The 23292-nt window shown below is 38.1% G+C and overlaps 1 protein-coding gene across 9 annotated transcripts in view; it reads right to left on the reverse strand.

The window, feature by feature from the left end:
* Positions 1-23292, reverse strand: part of MLLT3 (MLLT3 super elongation complex subunit) — a 391121-nt gene that overhangs the window by 50119 nt on the left and 317710 nt on the right. For all 9 annotated transcript variants that reach the window (XM_070052927.2, XM_089317765.1, XM_070052921.2 and 6 more), the window contains one exon: positions 17890-18609. In XM_070052927.2, coding sequence (XP_069909028.1) covers positions 17890-18609 — 720 coding nt within the window. The remainder of the gene's footprint in view (positions 1-17889; positions 18610-23292) is intronic.

Below are 23292 nucleotides of genomic sequence, written 5' to 3' on the forward strand. Positions count from 1 at the left end.
AAATGGATAACAACTTGAAAGCTCCATGTGGACTTTTCTTTCATTATTATTATTTCAAATGCTAAATGTTATCTACTTAAGGATCTTACCTTGGCTCCATGCCCTGGCAGAAGGCAAGGTTTTTCAGCTAATAAGGCTTTACAAGACCATGGGAGTTTTCAAAAATATTCCTTCATATTCATAATAGTCAAATTAAAGATCTGATGCCAGATGTAAAGTGGCATTTTATGGGTAACTTTAAAAGGTACTAATGGGGTAACTTTTAAAGCTACTTTAAAACATGCAACTATGAATCTAACACAGAGCCACATTGCCTTTTCATCTTGGCTATGTGTTCTCAATAATATAATGAACAAATCAGAGAAAACTTGGCATCTTTCTTCCCTAAAAAGATACTTGGCATTCAGGAAAGAAATTTAGGTTAATACCTTTTGACTGTCTTTTCTGTAACAATTAAAAGTTTCCTTTGACTTACTGACATAGTTCACAACCAGGCATAATGAAAGCAAAATAGATCTTTCATTGGTGGCATGTTATGTGCCCTCAGATGGATTACAACATGCTAGCCAAGTCTGCATTTTTATAGACTTTACACTGTCGAAGAGCCAACAAACATACTGACAGCTAAATTTCAGGTAAGCAGGGTGAAGGAAAACCACTAGTAAGCTCTACTGCAGGGAACTGTGACACAGATTTAGGGATGTTGTCTGAGACGACACTTTCCAAAGTCACAGTTCTAATCATGAGACAAGATAAAACCAATTGGCAAAAGTTGTCCCCTGTGTGATCACAATATCCATAATGACAATGTCATGTTAATGTAGAACAAAAACTATTAACTGAATGCTTACTGTAGAGCATGTTTGCACTTTGTAAAGATAAAGTTACCTCTTCAACATTTTTGAGCAGAGTACACCCAACGATCTATGAGGTTAGGCATTACCAGGACCCCCACTTCACTTAAAAAAAAAAGAAAAGAAAATAGCTTGGAAAGACGCAGACTTAACTAGCATGTACACAATAGCAAATGTGTGCCAGGCACTGTTTGCTCCCCATGGGATTCACAGAGTAACTCTGTGAGACAGTGTTTACATTTTAGAGACTACAAAATTCATATTCAATGATGTTGATAACTATTTTGCCCTAGATTGCAAAGCTAATTCAACTATCAGACCTGGAACCCTTTCCCAGGTTTCAAGACTCTTTCTGGGACACTAGGTTTTCACTTGGTTTATCCAAATTTATGATCGGTGTTCCTCACCAAAATATGGACAATCTGCCTTCCTGGGCACAAAGCACTACAGATACAAGCCAATTCCTGTGTTCACACATATCTGCAGAGGCGTACTAACGCTTCACAGAAATGTTGGTGGGTGTGGATGCTGCCAAAGCTGACAGAACTTAGAAACTCACATAGAAAGCACTGCATGCAAGAGGTGAGATATAAATGAGATAGTCATTGATAAAATGGAATACTGGGTGAGAGGAGAGGCAAGAGACTGCTGTAAGGCTTATTACAACTCAAGGTTCAAAGGAAAAAGAATCATAGATAAGTAGAAGTCAAGACGTTTGGTTAATGGACATCTATCAGGTTAAAGATGGTAAAACTAGTTAAATACACATATTCACATCTTAAATATTTTACTTTAAGGTTTATAAATACACACTAATTAACCCATCCTTTAATGTAGGATCAAAGAATTTTCAGTGGAGTCTAAAAGTCTTTCATATATAAATCACATTCGTAAGGCATTATCCACCATCACCACCAATGAGCAAGAAGCCAGAGACTTGCACAACTGTTAGAATACAAGAGGCCTAGAGTCTCATGATTTGTCCCTTTTCTTGCTTTATACCTAATTTGGGAGGAAAATTTTCAGGTTTGGGGTTTCGATTTAGTTTCTTATTGAAACAATCACTTTTTGTATATTATTGGTTCATAATTAACTAACATAATTTATAAGTAGAACTGACAGATCCGATTGGGAATAAATACATTGGCTTCTGGGTGAGTGTATGATTCAACCTCTGGGAGCAGAAGCACATGACATAAGAGCCCCTGAAAACAATGGGCAATGGCGAGTCTATTTTGCAGGAGAACACTTAGGTTGCAGTACATGTAAGGCCTTTGGGTGCTGACTGGAGGGGCAGTTACACAGGACCCATCACAATGCAAATTCCAACATAGGGGTGCTCTGGCAGTGAAAACAAGAGGGAGCCAATCAACTTGTATCTGTGTAAGATTTAGGATATTTTAGTAAACTTTCAAAGTACATGTGCTAAGGCTATGCTTTTCCTTAAGGAAAGAGAGTTGGCTGTGCTAACATTTTCTTCTCCAAAATGATGAATTTTTTCCCCTCTTAATAGGCTCAACCTCCCACAGTGATAAACTTTATCTGGGTATAATTTTTGCCTTATAGATGCAATTATGATTCTTTCAAAACCGCTCTTAGAAACGCAACTCTCTCCCATGAGTGTAATTAAATATACATTCGTGAACAGAAGTGCTAACACAGGCACAACTCCGTAAGAGGCTAACATTTTAGGGGAACTAACTGGATCCCCACAACTTGTTTCATTCAGTGTTCAGTGTTATTGTTCAGTAGAACTCTTTTCCACATCACTTGTCCCTTGTGGTTATGAACTTCCATCTTTTTTATTTTTTCATCCATTCTTGTATATAAACACTAAATATTTAATTGTATAGTAGTAGGATATCAAACATGATAGTTGATAAATATTTACCAACCAAATTAAGGTTAATTTAAAGCTAATGTCTTCACCATTATGCAATGCAAGCAACCAGAAAGGGGAAAAGCCCCTTTTAAAAAGTATGCAAGTAGCATTTTAACAGTTCCAATCATTTTTAGAGCTCTTACAAACATTGGTGGGAATATAATAATATTTCATGATCACAAAGACAGCAAAAACAAGGTGGTCGTATAACTTTCATGTTATCATGCCTCTGCACAGTCCCCATAGGAAATAGGGAGGCAGAAATTTCTTTCACTTCAACATCCTGTTATTGAAATTTCTTTGAAAACTATTTGCTTTTTTAAAATACAGAAGTAAATGTTTTGGGTGTTTAGGCCCTGAAATCCCTCTGCTGTCTCAATAAAAGATTAATTTGTGGTCCTTGCCTCCCTGTGTTATTTTTGTGGTTTAATACTTATCGCAGTACAATCAGTTAAAAGAAATTTTCTGGACTTTCTGTGGGAGTTTTCAAGAGCTTCATACTCCCTGGCTAGCTTATGTATGTACCCAAAACAAAGGCAATGGCAAGGTCCGCAAAGGCAAGTATAGTGCAGTCTAAGATATACTCCTTGCTTACTTTGGCGTACTTTCTATCCCAGGATTTTGTTGTAAGAACTGATTTGCACAGGGGTGGCTTCCAGCCTCACTCTGCACTTCTGAAAGGACCAGAACTTGTCTTATTTATACAGAGAGGTCTACCATTTCTTGTGTCTTATGTACTCTACTTCCACAAAGGGGGTGAATCAAAAATCACATCTCCAGATTGCTCAGATGTATTCACAGTGAAGACTGCTCAACTACAAATACATCAGTTAGTTAAAAAGAATCTTCATGATAAATATACATATACATGTGCACACAAACACAATCTTTGCAATACTGAACATTTTTTCAAGTGCCAAGTGTTAGACATAATGCAGAGCTGAAAATCCAGATTATTGAGACAATTTTGCCCTCAAATTATTTCACTCAACATCACCAGAAACACTGTAATATGATAAAATAATACTATGTGAAAGTACAGTAATGTGTCAGGAACCACATGACATTTTGGGCAACAGACTATATATATGACAGAATATATCATATCGCCTAGGCCTGCAGTAGGTTATACCACCTAGGTTTATGTAAGTATACTCAGTGATGTCCACATAATGACAAAATTGCCTAGCAACATATATCTCAGAAGCATCCCATTGTTAAATGATGCATTTCTGTATGCATGAAATGTTTAGGGAAGAAGCCCAAAGGAGGGAGGGATTAATTGTGGGTGGGTAAGATTATTTAGGAAAGCTTCAAAGAAAGCTTGAAAGTTAAACAGGTCATAAAGGTCCACGGGTACTTCACTGAACAGAAAACAGCATGGAATAGTCAAGGAACCAAAGATTGCTAACATTTTAGGATGACTAAAACGTATGAGAAAGCACACAAAGAAGATCCAAAAATTAGATTGAAAAAGACTTCACATTATCATTTAAAAATGGAAGCAAATGAAGTTGTTGAACAATTCTAGGAAACCAAACTCACTATTTTGAAAATTGATAAAGAGACAGAGTCAAGCACAATGCTTTACTTTTCTCATAAAAACTGTACAAATAGCGTAGAAGAGGGAGAATTTCTGTTTGCAGATGAACTCTGGTTAATAAAAATATCACCAATTCACATCCCCAAATGAATTAATGCTTTTAGACACTAAATCAATGAATGGTTGCAAATAATACACACACACAAAAAAGAGAAATCCTTACCTTACAGGCTTCCTGATGAAAAAACACAACCATACCCATTAAGTAACCAAAAAAAAAAAAAAAAAAAAAAAAAAAACCGAAAACCACAAAATTAACCTGAATCTGACTTTCCACTGAAAATACACCACAAAGATACCGTCGACAAAATTCAAACTAAGAAATTATGGGACAAACCACCTAGATTTTTTCTCCCTTGCACTTTTATGTGGAGATAGAGAGACAGATAGGAGAACCTATAGATTAAAAGAGGCTGAAAAATATTTTTACAAATTGTAGGTTGTGGACCTTATGTGGATCCTCAAACAAACTATCAACACAAAAAGAACTAGAGGTGTTTGGTGCTTAAAATGCATGGGTTAGATCTATGTGGGTAAGCTCCCCTGCATCTAGCTCCTGACTCCAGCTTCCTGATAATGGAGATCCTGGGAGGCAGCAGAGTCAGCACAAGTAATTGGGTGCCAGCCACTCAGGTGGGAAACCTAGATTGTGCCCCCTGCTTTCAACTTCTGTCCAGCACAGCCCAGGCCACTGCAGGCATCTGATGAGTAAAGCTGCAGATGGGGAAATGTTTCTCTCTAATAGAATTTATTTAAAAAGTTAAAGAAAAATTTATGACATTTTTATTCTATTGGGAATTTGCCCAGTGGCTAGATTATTTGATGATATTAAAATCTATTAATTAGTTTAAGTGTAATATTTTACTATTGTTTTTAAAATGTTCTTATCTTTTAGGAAATATAGATTGAAATGTTGAGGAATAAAATAATATGTTTTAGATCTTATTAAAATTACGTGGTGTTGTGATCTAGTGGTTAAACTACCACTTGCAACACTAGCATCTAAATTAGAGTGCCAATTTAAGTTCTGGATATCCCACTTTTTTTTTTTTTTTTTTTTTTTTTTTTTGAAAGGCAGAGTTAGACAGTGAGAGAAAGGTCTTCCTTTTTCCATTGGTTCACCCTCCAAATGGCCACTACGGCTGGTGCGCTGCACCTATCTGAAGCCAGGAGCCAGGTGCTTCCTCCTGGTCTCCCATGTGGGTGCAGGGCCCAAGCACTTGGGTCATCCTCCATTGCCTTCCCAGGCCACAGCAGAGAGCTGGACTGGAAGAAGGGAAACCAGGACAGAATCCAGTGCCCCAGCCGGGACTAGAACCTGGGGTGCCAGCGCTGCAGGCAGAGGATTAGCCAAGTGAGCCACCACGGCGCCGACCGGATATTCCACTTTCAGTCCAACTTGCTGTTAATGTGCTTGGGAAGGCAGCAAAGGATGGCCCCATTGCTTGGGCCCCTGCTATCCACAAGAGAGATCCAGATGGAGTTCCTGGCTCCAGGCTTCAGCCTGGATTAGCCCTGGCTGTTGTGGTAATTTGGGGAGTGAACCGGTGGATGGATGCGCGCTCTCTCTCTCTCTCTCTCATTCTCTCTCGCTCTCTCACTCTCTTTCTCTCTCACTCTGCCATTCAAATAAATATATAAATCTTTTAAAAAAAAAACACATTGAGGGCCGGTGCTGCGGCTCACTAGGCTAATCCTCTGCCTGCAGCGCTGGCATACCGGGTTCTAGTCGCGGTCGGGGCGCCGGATTCTGTCCCGGTTGCCCCTCTTCCAGGCCAGCTCTCTGCTGTGGCCAGGGAGTGCAGTGGAGGATGGCCCAGGTGCTTGGGCCCTGCACCCCATGGGAGACCAGGAGAGGCACCTGGCTCCTGCCTTCGGATCAGTGCGGTGTGCCAGCCACGGCGGCCACTGGGGGGTGAACCAATGGCAAAGGAAGACCTTTCTCTCTGTCTCTCTCTCTCTCACTGTCCACTCTGCCTGTCAAAAAAAAAAAAAAATACATTGGGGAAGGACTAGATGGTGCTACACATGTTATAAGAGTAACCATCAGTTGAAGTTGAGTGATGATAAGAGTGAGCAAAGGGGATCATTATGCTTTTTCACGTACATTAGAAATTCCCCATAATGAAAGATTACTGAAAGAGAAACAGTACTATTAAGGAGAGAAGTTGGTACTTAGCTCATATGGGAGCTGAAGTTTTCAAACAATGAAATGCTTTATAAAAATGGCAATTTTAAAGATATTATTTTGAAAATGAATCATAGCACAATTATTTAGTTAATTTATAGTCTTTTGTATATTTCCTTCTATAATTTGCTGGTTGATAAAAGGACCCAGGAAAGGAAGAGACAGGAAGAACATTTCAAAGTATTCAACCTTAGTTGAGCTGAGTGATGAGAAACCACTTCAAAAGCTGAGGGGAAGCAGAAGAAAGGGGAGAGATTCAGACGCTTCTGGAGACATCATAACCAATTAAAATGATGAGAAAAAATAATTTTCATAGCAGCAATAATTGCCTAAAATTATGTATTTCCTTTCACTAGAAGGTAAGTTCTGCACTTATCTTTTCCATTCTTTTATCTCCAGTGCCAACAACACACAATAGGCTCTCCTAAGTATTTGCTGAAAAAAAAAATATATCCAGTAGTAACCAATATTTCTAACTGGGGTCAATAAATAGGTGGAATACGTGTTAGCCTAATTCAGAAACATGGGCAGGCATTTTGGGATAATGGGTAAAGCTAAATCAGCTAGGCAGTATGTTCAGTTACTAGTGATTGACATCTGAAAAATTTAACTAACATTGGAGTTTAGTTTTCTTTCATTGATTGAGAAGTCTGATATCATAGGTAGGATCATTCTGAGAACTCCACAATGCCAGGAATCAGGAATCCAGTTTCTTCTGATCTCTTGTGCTCCTCCATTCTTAGCATATGCTTCTCACAATATGGCAGCCAGGACACCAGCCCTCACATCCAGATTCCAGGCAGGAAGGAATAGTAGACAAAATGGTACATGCTATCTGAGTCAGTACCTTATTAAGGAGTTTCCCTGTAATTTCCCCCTAATAACTTCTATTTACATCTCATTAGCTAGACTTAACTATATCTACCTTGAAGGAAGGTTGTGGTAAAAATTTTTAGTGGGCACATTACTGCTCCAACGAAACAAATTCTGTTAGTAAGCAGTAGAGGATAACAGATATTAAACAGCATCTGTTGTAGCATCTACAACAGACACCTAAGTGTAGGGTATGTTGTGCCTCAGGTAGCTGGTGTGCTGCTGGTACCTGCTGGTCATAGTTGTCCAGCTGAAAGCTTTTGAGAAAAGGTAGGGGTTGAAAAAGAAGATGTAAAAAGTATGTGCTGGCTAACAGGTGGTTATCCAAGGTAAGATTATACAGTAGAAAAATAAAGGAGATTAGGAAGGACTAACTTACGTGCGTTAGAGGCAGATCAGCAGAAAGGGACTCAGAGAGGGCGGTCAAAGAGATCAGGGGAGTATAATACACCCAAGGATTAGAGCAGACAAGCAAGTGAAAGATAACAGAAAGGTCAAATTCAATGCTTAAAAGATCGTTTGTACATTAAGATCTTGAAGGCACAGGTGAACTTTCTGGTAGTAGTTTTAAGATTAGCTTCAAGGTCAAGAAAGCCAGACCACAAAATTCAAGTTCTTAAAGATTTCTAAGGTCTTCTTCCTGCTTCTGTGATTCGGGGTAGGCACTGTGGCATAGCAGGTAAAGCCACGGCCTGTGATGCTGACATCCTACATGGGCACCTGTTCACGTCCCTGCTGCTCCACATCGGATCCAACATCCCTGCTGAGGGCCTGGGAAATGCAGCAGAGGGTGGCCCAAGTGTTTGAGTCTTTGCCATCCACGTGGGGGACCCGGATGAAGCTCCTGGCTTCAGCCTGGCCCAGCAATGGCCATTGCAGCTATTTGGGGAGTGAATCAGTGGATGGACGATCTCTCTCTGTCTTTCCCTCTCTCTGCAACTCTTTCAAAATAAACAGGGGCTAGTGCTGTGCTTCAGCGGGTTAAATTTGGTTTAAACCTCAAACATAATACTTATTATACCTTGTACAGCTTTCTAAAGAAAGTCCTCAGAGCCAGTAAATGAACAGACCAATTGAAAATAAAGAGGATGGGTAGCACAGAACACACTACCTCCCTTCTCCAATCCTGCTTTTTTAGGGAGTAAACTATGAAGTCACAGGTTTTATTACACACAACAGGGAGGACTATGCAAGACTTCTCTTTAAAAGTGGGGAAGAATTGTTTTAAGGTTCTGAAAGTTCCTGGACCACCATGACAGCCTTGGTGAGCAATAGTTACCATGCTAACCCTGCCTGATTCTCGGGAAGATTATCAGATAATCGACAACCTTAAAACATCTCATATCACAAGATCAGTAACAAATTTGAGGTTCACATATAATTGAAACAATGCTAGAAAATACAGAGAAGGGAAGGAAAACTCTTAGTGGAATTGGTCAGATTCTAAACATTTTGAACTAGGACACACTTTCAAAAAGACCATGCTTTGATTCTCTATACATTCTAGGGTTAGACAAAATGGGCAATGGCATTTTAGAAATATATGCAGGAATAAAAATATATTGTAGCTAGGAATTAAAAATCACTAAGTTCTATGTCTTCCTTTCAGTCTTTACAGAATGACCGACCAACTTCACAGAGTATAATTCATAAAATTACCAAAATGGTAAGTCTCTCTCCATTACATACTTCCTTTTTGCTAAAATTAATACTGAATGTAGTTTGGATTTTTAGTTATGAGATGTGTATTCTCATGAATGTCCACATTTTATAGCTCAATACTAATAAGCTAAACTTGTCCAATCTTTTTAATTCTAAGTACATGTTCTTGGACTACATTTCCTGGACCACCCCTCCTGAGCCCACAGAGAAAAAGTTAATTTATTAGCCAGGTATGGCTCTGTTCCACAAGGGAGCCCCCACTCTCCTTCTTCAGATGGTTCATGAGTACAGCTTTAGATCATGTCATACAATAGACGTGAGTCTTCACAGTAACACTGGCTATACCCTTTTTCTTAGAATGACAAAGTCAAATAAAGTAGTCATTGGTAAACAAGTTCCCTTAAGTGGACTCTAAGGTATTACAGCTTTTTAATACTTTTTGTAAATCTGCTTCTCAAAGAACGATATGGAGGTGTATGAAGGAGGAATCTATCAGCATTTTAGAATCATCCCTGAGTCTCTTTGCATTCATTATTCATAAGCCAAATATCCAAACATTGTAACTACATCTTATTTCTTATTCTTCCCTTTTCACTGGACTGTGTCTCATGACCAGAGGGTCAGAGGAAGCCAGATGGTGGGAAAGTCAGCACTACTAATTTGATTTTTTTTCTCAAAAAGGTTTAGTCTAGCACATGCCTAGCAAGAAGGAGAGTCAATTAAGGTTTCTTTCATTTCCAATAAACCAGTTTGTTAAATGAGGCACAGGGTCTTATTTACAAGACCTCTCTTCATTTTCAATGATAACAACATGGGTTTTTTACATTTGCCATCAGTTTTTTTTCAGGTTGTTTCCTGCTATAAAGAACACCTCCTCCTAACAATCCCACACCCTCACTTCCACTAACTCATGCCCTCTTTCTTGCAAAGCCATCTGTACCACCTATTTTAGAGCTTCAACACAGGTAGTACTTGCCACATAACTGTTGCTAAGTGGAATTGAACATCATTATAGTAACCAAATAATATTATAAATAATCAAACACATTGAAAAGAAACTAACAGTGACAGGATGATTTGTCATACTTTTAAAAAAAAATAGAAGAGCCACATAAACAAAACAAGGGTCCACAATTTCATTTAAAAAATAATACTATGAATGTAAGCACTGATATCCCAAACCAGAGGCTCTCTACTAATTTATATATTCAATTAGTTAAGTCGCATTTGAGGGTCACATGCATATATTTCCTTTCCATGATGGAAGAAGGCAAAGAAATTTCCTTCTCTGTGCCAGATATTTTGAATATTTCTCCCTACCCCAGAAACCCTTGTCCCCATTCTCTGTGTCTTCAGAATTCAAAGGCAAAAAGTATTGTCTCCACTTTGGTAAATGCTTTTCCATTTTCTCCTGCCTAATAGAAGGATCTTTGACTTTATCTGGGAACGTCTCACTGTGCAGTCACCTTTAGTGACCCATAGAAGTCTCTTAGGGGTAATTTTTCTTTGTGGGCCTTGACACTGCCTTGAAAGTTTATAGTCATAAATTGTTACCCACTGAGAACAATTTCTCAAACTTGCTTAAATAATTACATAGACACCAAAAGAAAACCACACTCCACCTACACCATGGCACTATCTTGTCTCCTCAAAGAAAGCGCAGTCTGCATTTTGAAAAACTTAGAGAGATTATCAAATGAATTTACAAAATGTAACCAGATGATTAAAAAACAGGACTTGCCAAGCTGGAGGACACCATTTGTTATTTGGTGGCACCTTCTGGGAAAGCTTGATATTGCAGCTCAGCTCTGTTAAACATAAATTCCCTTGCAAAAGCTAGTGGGAAACATTCTAGGAGCAGGGAGATAATCTTGATGATAGAATAATGTGCAGTTTAGAACCATGATCTATTTACTTTTAAATGGGTGTGTATGAGAAGTCAGAAGTTCCTGGGTGTTTCCCAGCTCACATTTCCATTCTGGCTATACATACCAAATCTACTTCTGAAGACAACCTGTCACCTTCTGAAGCGCTATTTGCAAAGCCTAAACCAAAAGGGCCAAGAAATGTGATTCATAAGTGACGCAAGAATAAGAGATATCAAGGATATCCATCTTTATGAAGTACATCTCTGCAAGTTTCATCTGAATCCACGGAAAAGTAAAATTTATGTCTCTTCAACATCTTACATTTGCTCCCTACCAGTTGGGTTCAAATTCTGGTGCCATCACTTTTAAGCATGGCAACTTTAAGCAAATTTGCTAGTGAGCCTGAGGTTCCTCATCTAGAAAATGATGTTAATAATATCTATTTCATGGAGTTATTTGGAGGGTAAAACGAATTAAAACACCATCAAGTGCTTAGAAACATGACTGGTCCATAGTTAGTCTAGCCATAAGTATAAGGCACTGCTCTTCTATGGTGAAGCTGGTCTTTCCTAGATCATGTTAACTCACATCTTTGGATCGTTAGCTTTATGTCTAAAGGTGACAGATGGGACAATTACATAAGCAATAAGTGCAAAAGAATTATGTATCAATTTAGGCAATGCAGTGCCCTTGAAGAATGTTCACGGGGTTTATTGGGAGAGAGATATGGCTCAATAGACATGAGTGAAAAACCTGAGTTTGGGCCATTGTTGATAACAAACTGCAATGACAGAGCCCCTGTCCACAACCCTCTGCTACCCAAGGGCTTCTAATCAAATATTTAATTTAAAAAGTAAGATATTCACACTTAGCTTAGTATGCATAGAAACAAGGAAGAAAACAGAACACTAACAGTTAATTTTTAAAATAATCTCCCTTTTAACTGCTTCAAATCCTCTTGTCCAATAAGCCAGGGATATGGATGAATAAAGGAACAGCTGGCTGGCTCAAGAGTATCATCCTCAATCTGATCACACCCAGCACAGGAAACAGATCAAGTATTAGCACACAGGGTCAGGTGAGATGGCTGCACACACCCAGCAAAGTAACTTTCCTCCAATTGTTTTAATTGATGTTCCACACTGTGTTGGATCTACCAGAGGAAGAATTGCAACCCTTCAGGTATTTTTACCTCCAGTTATAAAACAGAGAAAACAGGAGCGCCGAATGAGAGCCCCCCTGGGGAGCCAGGGCAGCCCTGTAATGAATGGCCTCTCCAGCTGCTCGCTCCCCCATCCTTACAGACTTTACAACCCTTGCATGTGCTGGAATTACAAGCCATTAAAAAGCCACTTTGAAAACACAATAAAGACCTTCTTCTCTGACTGCCACAGCCTCCCATCACAGAAAAACCTAAGGCCAATGCTTCAACAGCAGGACATTTACTGCCAGCTCCAGACAGTTTAAGCAGGGCAATGAACAGGGTGGGGCTGGAGGAAATGAGGCACAACAAAAGAAGGGAAGTTTCTTTTTCCTTCTTGCTTTTTTCTTTTCCAAAGCAATTTCTGCTAAGGGTTTGAAGTATTTATTCTGTACCTGAACTGCCATTCACTCCCAGCAAAAATGCTACCATCTAATGAGATTTCCTTTTTTTCTCCCTCAAGATTTTATCCAAGAAAACACATTGGTAAGGCAAAACGATCAAAAGATATGATTGAAATCTCATCTCTTACACTACAAGTTGAAGTACTGAACATTTTACCAAGTGTAATTTGCCTGTTTTCACAGGGAGATAATTAGAACTTTTAACATCTATACTTGTAAATTATGATTAAATCTTTACAAAGCAAGGCCAAAAATATGCAGGCAAAGATAAGGAAATTACTACCATAACTGAACCTGATCAACTGTTACTTCAATTTTTATTTCTTGGTTTTTACCTCCTTCTTTGCTATAAATACAAACATCTTTGTATTACAAAAAAGATCAATTTCATAGGCTTCCCTTTAGAAGCTGAGTTATATGAAAAACAAAAGCTGCAGGATTATAGAAGGGGTGAAAGACATTTGGGTTCTTTTTATCATCATTTAAAGTTTACATAGATTAACACAAACCACAACTATAAAATTTTAGCACATACTGATACACTCACTCATCCTTTCCAGCTGCCAATTAGAGTCAGTCACCAGTAGTAATGGTTACTTATGTACTAAACAGTAAATAAAGTGGACTATTTCACCCCCAGTGATGAAATCCTAAAACCAGAACTGCTTTCCTCCAGTCACAATTATCTAGGTTCTTAAATGTAAAATATTTGTAACAAAAACATTCCCTTGTGTCTTGCCTTTTTTGTACTGACTAAATGTTCACTCTCCATAAAACTGTCTATCTTCTTACCCTATTCTCTTTCCCCCACTTCTATTTCTTTTGTATGGAAAAATTATTGATGGACTGTCACATGACAATATTAGATTTTTTTATGAGAACTGCTTTAAAAATTATTCTTTTGGTTTTACTAACTCAAAGATAAACCATTTGGGGGCAGGGGCAGGTGCTGTGGCGCAGTAGGTGAAGCTGCCACATAAGATACCCACATCCTGTGTCAAAGTGCTCGGTTCAAGTCTCAGCTGCTCTGCTTCCAATCCAGCTTCCTGCTAATATGCCTGGGAGGCAGCAGTTAATGGCCTACCTGGCAGATTTGGCGCTCCTGGCTCCTGTCTTTGTACAGCCTCGTCCTGGCTTTTGAGGGCATTTGGGGAGTAAACTGGCAACTGGAAAATAGATCTCTCTCTCTCTCTCTCTGAACATTTTCAAATAAACAAATATATGTTTTCTGTTTGTTTGTTTTTTGACAGGCAGAGTGGACAGTGAGAGAGAGAGAGACAGAGAGAAAGGTCTTCCTTTGCCGTTGGTTCACCCTCCAATGGCCGCCACGGCCAGTGCACTGCAGCCAGCGCACTGCGCTGATCCGATGGCAGGAGCTAGGTACTTCTCCTGGTCTCCCAAGCAGGTGCAGGGCCCAAGCACTTGGGCCATCCTCCACTGCACTCCCTGGCCACAGCAGAGAGCTGGCCTGGAAGAGGGGCAACCGGGACAGAATCTGGAGCCCCGACCGGGACTAGAACCCAGTGTGCCGGCGCCACAAGGCGGAGGATTAGCCTAGTGAGCCGCAGCACCAGCCTGTAACAGCAATTTTAAAAACTACCATATACCTACCCAGTGCAATGCTAGCTGTGTTCTTGTCCTTCAGCTCGGTTAATTAGAAAGCTAAGAGATTCTGGGAAAATTTGGCTTACCTTTTGCTTTAAAATTTAGAATATTTGTCCTACGTTTTTCCAAAGACCACAAACTGAGTAAATGAATATCAAGGCCAGATGCCTCCCTAAGACAAAAATCAGAGCAAAGTGGCATACTCCAAGTATATCTCCCTCCCCTTAAGGCATAAAAACCAACACTCTTGAGAAAAAGGACACAAATTCTGTAATATTTTTTAATATCAAAACATCACTTTCAAAACTACAAGTTACAAAGTTTCCCAATAGCTAGCTAACATTTTTTGATTAGTATGTTAACTGCTTTACCCAGATTGACTTTTTTAATTTTCACAACAATCCTACAAAATAGATACTATTATGATCTCTACTTTACAAAAGAGAAAAGTAAGAAATAGAGGTTAAATCACTTGCCCAGGATCACTGGTGATGTTTGGATTTGAAACATAGCCTTCTCTTATACAAAATCAACAAAAATCAACCCAAGAGCCAGATAAATAGAAAAAAAAATCTAAGCTTCCTAATCCACGTTAATAGTACTGATTTTTAATTTTACATTAAACCTGCATCTAACTTGATTATGGAAAAACATCTTTAAGCCATTTTTCCTTTTATTTATAAGGGGTTGTATTGAGATAAGATATCTTTATAGACACCACAGGAAAATAATCATTTTCCCCAATCTTCCTAAGTCTTCAAACTATTTTTTAAAGATTTTATTTATTTGAAAGTCAGAGATAGAGAGACAGAGTATGAGAGACAGAGAGATCTTCCATCCGCCAGGTCATTCCCCAAATGGCTGCAATGGCTGAAGCTGGGCCAGGAGCTAGGAACATCATCCAGTCTCCCACTTGGGTGCAGGGGCCATCTTCTGCTGCTTTCCCTAGATGCATCATCAGAGAGCTGGATGGAAAGTGGAATAGCCAGACTCAAACTGGTGGCCATACAGGATTCCAGCATTGCAAGTGACAGTTTAACTGGCCATGCCACAGTGCCAGTTCCTAATTTTTCAAAATCATGATTTCTTTCTGTTTTCAAGTCTATGATCTCTATCCACTATGTTTAAAATTACTCACCAACCATCTCCCACAAATGAACATAAATCTGGCTCATATTCAAATAAGTAAGTTAGAAAGGACCTCAGAAAGATCTGGCTAATTGACCTCACTTACTCATGGATTCACACCCAGCAGAATGAGAACAGTGCCCCCCGAAGCTGGCCTGCCACAAGCCACCAAATCAGTCCCTGGCCAAGGGAGGCTCTGGGGTGCTCAGTGTTCTCCATTATAATTGCCTCCTGGTTTTTCTGTCCTGCCCAAAGGAGAGATGCTGGATAGGAGACAGTCCAAATAAAGGCTACCTTTACTACTGAATAGACAGAATTTCAGGCTCTCTTCTCCTCCTTTGCTCGTAGAAAGGTCTTTTGGGCATATGGCTTAAAGCACCACTTTTATCAATTCTCTTCTGCTACAGAATATAATCAACAGCAGTTACAATAAAAGAATTACTATTATCAGAAGACTAATAGGGAAATTAAAATTATTGGGTTTTATGCCCAAAGAAAACCCAACAGCCTTTTGAGGATTTTTCTGCAATGCTATGCACTAATAAGGAACACATTAAAAAAAAAAATACCTGTTGTAATTACTGGATTTGCAGCTGTAATGTGTCATATACCATTTGAAAGTTTATTACCTACTGTAAAGAAATATGGTTTTAACTCTTTGTGCCAGAAGATTTTTAAAGGTACTGCTTTGGATAAATATAGCAAGTTGAAGAATATATTCTAAGTCATATGTAAAAGGGAGGGAGCAAGAGGCAAACAAAAGGAGAACAAACAGAATTACCTAAAGAGGAAGACAATCTGTGATAATCTCAAGTAGAAAAAGCATTGGGTGCTTCACAAATGTCTTTGGTCCCCTCACAAACCAACATTGTAAAAAGGCATCCTTCAAAATTTCAATCTTTATAATTTATGAAAGATATACCTCCTAAATAAAATTTTCACACACCATTACTTACTCATGCTATTACAATGTATTCTGATTTTTTAATGTTGCTGATGACATGCTACATTGATTTCATAGCACACCAGTGAATCACAACTCACACTTTAAAATTTCTGTTCCAGAAGAATCACAACATGTCAAAATACAGAAAGACAAAGTTGCTAAACTTGACAATTTTGATAAACTATTCACATACTAAGAGTATTTCAGGGTGATCAGAAACAAAAGTCAAATTTCCCAAAAAAGTTCCAAATGATATCTGCATTAAAAATAACTTTCAAATTAAGTGCAGAGGTAAGCAAAGAAGGAAAAATAGATTACATGAGACATTAGAATAAACCCATTCAATTCTCATCTCCATTTCACAGACTATGACGTCTAGCCTATTCCAAATACTAGAACAAATTATCTAATCTCCAATTCTTTATATGCTACTGTGCACATAACCTGAGCTTCTATTAAAATTTTTAGATTACTTATAGAGAGTAGAGGAGAAGGAAGTAGTCTTTGGACCACTGGGGACTAGTATGGTCACCATGTCCCATGTCTTGACCATGTTTGATTTTCACCCAGAACAGTATATACCCAGGACAGACAGTCTGCTACTAAGACCTCCTCCCCTTTGCCAGTATTTCAGAGAGGGGCAAATTGCCAGAAATTTTTATCAAGACATCTTCTTTAAACACTTTCTAAAAATACTGACAAGCCAGCTGTGACTGATCATCACTGATAAATAACTGAAGAAGGCCAAAATCAGAAAAAAAGAGCACATGATGACTTCATAGTAAATAATGATTATTTCTTTAAATTGAATTGAATATCTTCTAACAGTCCTGTCACTAGAAGTACAAGAGTCCTTACATTGGTAGTAGGTTAAAATAGATAACCAGAAATCCCTTCCAGTTAATCAGTAATCATAAGTTAAAATCTCAACATCAAATAGCATTCTTTGGGGTATTAGATGGGTCAGATGCTCCTTTGGACATTGACAAGAAAAGCCCTACCCATTAGCAAAAACTCGTAGTTGAGGGTCAAACATCTCACCCTTTCCAAATCAGTGGCTGCACAATGAAGGAAAAAAATTAAATATTTCATTTTCAAAATACAGGTGCATATAAATACAAAATGTATCAAATTGTACATTTAATGTATATTGTTATACCAATTTTGACTCAATAAAGCTGTTAAATATTATCACCAATTTCCAGATATGTACAAATTGATTTCATTCCAATGATCAAAAGGTCAACATCATAGCTATCCTGTATATTTTCTAAGTTTCTCTTTTAAACTTATTGTCTTGCATATTCAAGTACTATTGTACTCTCATTTTCCTATATCATCATAGAAAAGCATAGTAACAAAGCTTGAATGAGCACCAATTTTTCTGCTGCTGTTCAAATGAGCTATTATTATGCAATAGTCATATATTATTCTATATAAAGATATGTATCTTTCCTTAAATTGAAACCAAAAAAAAATAATCTGCAGATTCCTTAATGTGTTCATATCCTGCTCTTCATTAGTTAAGGAAATTTGTTTCTAGACCACTCCCACTGCCACCCTATCATGCTATGGCTCAGCATTCATTTTCATCCTTTGTTCTTTACTGTGAAGCTACCTGATTTGAAACTGGAAAACTAGTAATGAAGGTGAGGAAAGCCATAGGACTACTCACATCAGATTTAGAGGACATATTCTCCTCCACGTCTGAATCATTGGGATCCACAATGTCATCAAATGGTGGTAAAGTTGATTTCTTCTTTTCTGATGTCTCACTTTCAATTTTGACCTTTCCCATCTTGACATGAGATTTATCTTTTATCTGTTTTTTGTCAGCAGAACAAGTGAGTATCAGTGGTGGTGCGCTAGAAAAACTTTTAAATAAAGCCTCTGAGCTACTCTTTTTCCTTTTTTTGGCTGAGAGTTCTTCTGCATCTGAAATGGGAGGCCTTTTACTAGGAGCCTTCTTGTCTTGCTGTCCACTGGTGATGGTGAGTAAGTTACTGTCTGGTTTTGGTTCTTTTGACATGGGTTTAGGTTCCTTGAAGGCCATCTTAGGAACTATTTTCTCTTCTTTCAGTGGTTTATTTTCTTTGGGTTTCTTAGAGGATTCTTTGGAAGATTTGTTGTGATCCCTGGAAGGTTCTTTGAAGGCACTTTTATGTTCTCTGGAGTCTTTAGAAGGTTTTTCCTTGTGCTCCTTCATTAATTTGTGAGGCTTTGAAAAACTGGTACTGCTGCTGCTGCTGCTGCTACTGCTGCTGCTACTGCTGCTGCTGCTGCTGCTGCTACTGCTGCTGCTGCTGCTGCTGCTACTGCTGCTGCTGCTACTACTGCTGCTGCTGCTACTGCTGCTGCTGCTGCTGCTGCTGGTATGAATACTCCTATTAGGGTCCTGGAAAAAGGGGAGAAGTAAAGGAAACTCTCAAAACTAAATAGCAATGAAGAGTCAAAAGCCAATTTCCTTGAGTCCAATCTACATGAAATGATCCTTCTTTGACTGCTCTCAAGCTATCTTTAAAATAGAAAAAACATTCTACCAGAAACCACAGTAAGATAGGTGGGAATACAGTATGTGAGAAGTATAGGGAGGAAGGGTTACTATGATCAGAGTTTAATGAGATAAGCTATTTTCATGATCATGCAAAGTATGCAGTCTTAAACATCCCAAATCAACAAATTTTAACTCAATACTTGTCCTAGCAAATACAAAGATGGAACCTACATGGCCCTTACACTTAATAACTATGACATATCCACAGTTGATGGTTGTCAACTGTATAATATGTATTATATGGCATATATACTTATACATATGCCATAACAACCAGGAAAAGGGTACTATTTGATTTTATTTTGGACAAGAAACAATACCTGAATTAGGTTCTGCCAGATACACAGGTAATTACTAGACACAGAAGAACGAAAAGGGACTTAAGAGTCACAGACCAGGATAAAATTTAAAAAGTATGGTAATAAAGCACAAATTATAAATTGGGGAGCAGCAGCCTATACCACAAGAATGAGAAAAGGCAGAAGAATATCACATAGTCCCATTGTGAGCCTGGTTATACTAAATTTTAAGTGATTTTGTAACATTAAGAATCACAAGATCCCCCAAAGAAGAAAGAAAAGATTCTCAATTTGAGATAAAAAGAAATTACATTTTATGCTGGCTAAAATTTTATCCTTAAAGAATGTGTCTTTTACCTGCTAGAGGTGCAAAAAGGAATCTAATAGAACAAAGGTTTTACCTGACCGTCAAATAAGCTAAAAAGTGTCACAAATACTATTGTGTAATCATAAGAAAGGGAGAAATTATTGCCTATTTCAAGTATTTTTTCACATATTTAAACATGTAATCTTTCTATGTAGGACTGAAATCTAAGTCTATACTTACCATATTTGTGAGCCTCTACCATTAATAATAAGAATAAAAATCAGAAATAGATTTTGGACATGTAAAAATCCACACTGATACTAAAAGAAGACCTCTTTCTTTCTTATTTCTACTTCCTAATGGAACCAAAGACAAATAAATCCCAAATTTTCAACTAGAATTTACATCTTCATGGTTGTTTATTATCTTTCACCTCTAAGTTATCCACTTGAGGCCAATGATACATAAACCAATGCTGTCTTGCTTAAATATTTAGTGTGATGCAAGAAAGACAATAGGCAGGGGCTAAAGGGCTATCTTTTTCACTAAAATGAACAATCTACTTACTAGATCTATAAATACACACACACACATTCTCTCTCTCTCTCTCTCTCTGGATAAGCATCAGAAAGGATCCTTGTACCTCAAAGAGAAGAGTACTGCTCTATATTATTGGGAATATGCACTTTTGGCTCTTACCAATTTTTCTTATTTACTCAACAACAAAATGACATATATCAAATTATCCCAATTATTTCTCTCAAGGGAGCATTTGGTTTTAAAATTCTAAAATGTGTAAAATTACTAAACAAAGATATGCTTTAATACATCATACTAGATGATTCCTTACAAAATATCTTAATTTGAGATTTACAAGCAGAATGCTAAAAATGGGATTCATACTATTGAAATTTCATTATTTTACAAATTCTATTATAAGACATCTCCTGGCATGTTAAACAATACTATGAATAATTAAAATAAAGTATAATGGACAAAGTAAATTCAGGGAGAGCATTTTGAAATCCAATATTCTTGAGCTTTTTAAAATTGGTTTGTTGACTCACTAAAATTTGATAATTTGCAAACAGTATTCTAATTATGGCTCTAGCATACCTAGGAATTGCTGTTTAATATTCAGCCTACATGGAATTTTATATATATTTTTATAAATGAAATATTTAAAGTATGTAACTTTTAACCTACCTACATGTTTCTGATTGTAATATTAAAAACAGTGATATTTCAGTGCCAGGGTAAGGGGACAAGGAAGAAGTCTATAGGGGTCCTTCTATGATTCATTTTCAAAACTTGTTATAGAACAAACTTGAATTTTTAACATAAGGTACACGGTGGTACTTATAACACTGTATCATAAAAAGTTTTAAGTTCTTGTCATAATTATACAGATAAATCATTAGGTACAAAATTCTGAAATATAATCTTATATAATTGTGTTGACCTAGATATTCAATGTGGACTATTACCTTTTCACTCAACAGATCCTGGCACAAGCAAGTGAACTGACCATCCTGTTCCTTCCCCTTTTGTAATTACCATCTAAAAAGCTTTCTTTAAGCTAAAAGAACTGAGAGAGGGCACATTTCATAACAAGGTTCTAGAGAAATGAATTTTTTTTTTTTTTTTGGACAGGCAGAGTGGACAGTGAGAGAGAGAGACAGAGAGAAAGGTCTTCCTTTGCCGTTGGTTCACCCTCCAATGGCCGCCGCGGCTGGCGCACTGCGGCCAGCTCACCGCGCTGATCCGATGGCAGGAGCCAGGAGCCAGGTGCTTTTCCTGGTCTCCCATGGGGTGCAGGGCCCAAGCACCTGGGCCATCCTCCACTGCACTCCCTGGCCACAGCAGAGAGCTGGACGGGAAGAGGGGCAACCGGGACAGAATCCGGCGCCCCAACCGGGACTAGAACCCGGTGTGCCGGAATGAAATTTAGAGCACAAAACAAAAAGAGAAAATTTATATTTTATAGGGAAGCATTTTCTTCAGCTTGGACCTGTGATAAATGGTGAAGTTCAAATGTGTGCCACTAGACCCTATATTCATATATATAATAAATGCAAAACAGTGACTTAAATACACAGTCAAGCATTAAATTGTCACTGACACAGAATAAAAGCTTTCACTGATTTTCAGCCTATCCATTGCGCATATATACAGGGGATCTATTCAGTGGATCTTTAACATTTCTACTGAGCCATTAACCTCAATATTAAGTGCCACTGAGCAGTGAAGACTAATTACCATGCAATGTGAAGTTTACACGTTGTATAATTCAAATTCTCTTTGCCTGAGGCAGATTAGGGCAAACTGCATATCAAGCAACCCAGCCAGAGTGAATGTGTATACATAATTCAAATTTCAAATATTTAAGGCAAATGACCACTGAAATATAAATATACATACATGTGTAATAACTTTACAACCTGCAAACATAGGTACAGTATTTTCTTTCATCTATTTAGAGTCTATGGAGTTCTTCCTTGTTTGCATTTTCTAGAAAAGAATGGCTCTCTTTAATGTATAATCTCTTCTAATACTACTTGTCAGCAACTTTAGTAGACCACTTAAGAAAAGAAGTGGCAGTAACTATGGACCTGAATAAAGTTTTCTAATTACATGTGGCTTTCCACTTCTGTCTTATCTCCACATTTTCTCCCCAGTACCATTGATAACAACTCAAAGCTGAATCTTTGGCTCCTGTTTCTTCCATCTAGCTCTCTTCCTGTGTCTATTTTAATTTTTGAGCAAGATTTCAGATCAGTCATATTTTATTCAATGAAATTTGAATATGACAAATAAATTCCCCCAGAAGAATTTTGTCAAAACCAATAAACTCTCCCAAAATAGGTTACTAGTTCAAACTGTATTTTACAAGGATATTTTGCATGATAGTCTAAGAGGTTATATGTCAGAGAGTTGAACAAACCATGTTGGTCAAAGATAGGCATCCAAAATAAAATCTCTTTGATAATATCATTAAACACATGACAAATGACGCAAAAGGATGAGATATATGTAAGGTTATGAATAAAATACCAAACTCAAGATTCTGGGGAGTGGGAGGGAGTCTTGAATTTGATTTACCTTCTCCCATTCAATCCCAAATCCAACCCCATTTATCTCTCTAGAACCAGTCAGCTTTGGAGCCAGTACACAGTGGGGTTTGACAAATGTAGCCTCTAGCTCACGGCAGTCTTGAGAGAAATGGCTAGACAGGACTTTCTCTACTCTGGGCTCCAACTAGACACAGAGGGCTTTATGTATAGATTACTGTACAAGTACAGCCCGCCTTGCTGACCCCAGTGGCACTCAGCAGGAGGGAGAACCCACTCTGCTCCTGGAGATGGGCAATGTAAGGAGACCAGAAGAAAGGCACAGAGTCCTCCAGACTCAGAAGGAAAGATAACAGTGCACTCTAGTGCACAGTAAGATGACTGTATTTTTCATCACTTAAAAAATTACCACAAGTGGAAGTCCCCTAAGAGCTCAACCTGAATCCTGATTCACATAACAATAAAACACCTAACGATGGGAAGGAATGGGAGGAACAGGTCTAACAGATCTTCTGGAAGAGAAGAAAAACAAAATATTGAGGTCAAAAACAGTATAACTGGGACAGGCATTTGACACAGTGGTTAAGATGCTGCTTAGGATACCGAATGCCTGGGTTGTAGTCCCAGCTCCACTTCTGATTCCATCTTCCTGCTGATGCACACCCACCAGGCCATGGCACAAGTACTTGGGTCCTTGCCTCTCAAGTGAAAATTTTAGATTGAGTTCTTAGATTGGCTTCAGCCTGGCCCAGCCTTAGCTGTTGCAGGCAAAAAAGGAGTGAACCAGCAGATGGAAGATTTTTTTATCTCTCCATCTCTCTGCCTTTTAATAAAATTAAAATCAATA

Source organism: Oryctolagus cuniculus, chromosome 1 (assembly GCF_051225735.1).
Source record: "Oryctolagus cuniculus isolate XC-2025 breed Fujian yellow rabbit chromosome 1, ASM5122573v1, whole genome shotgun sequence".
In the NCBI taxonomy this organism is placed as follows: domain Eukaryota; kingdom Metazoa; phylum Chordata; class Mammalia; order Lagomorpha; family Leporidae; genus Oryctolagus; species Oryctolagus cuniculus.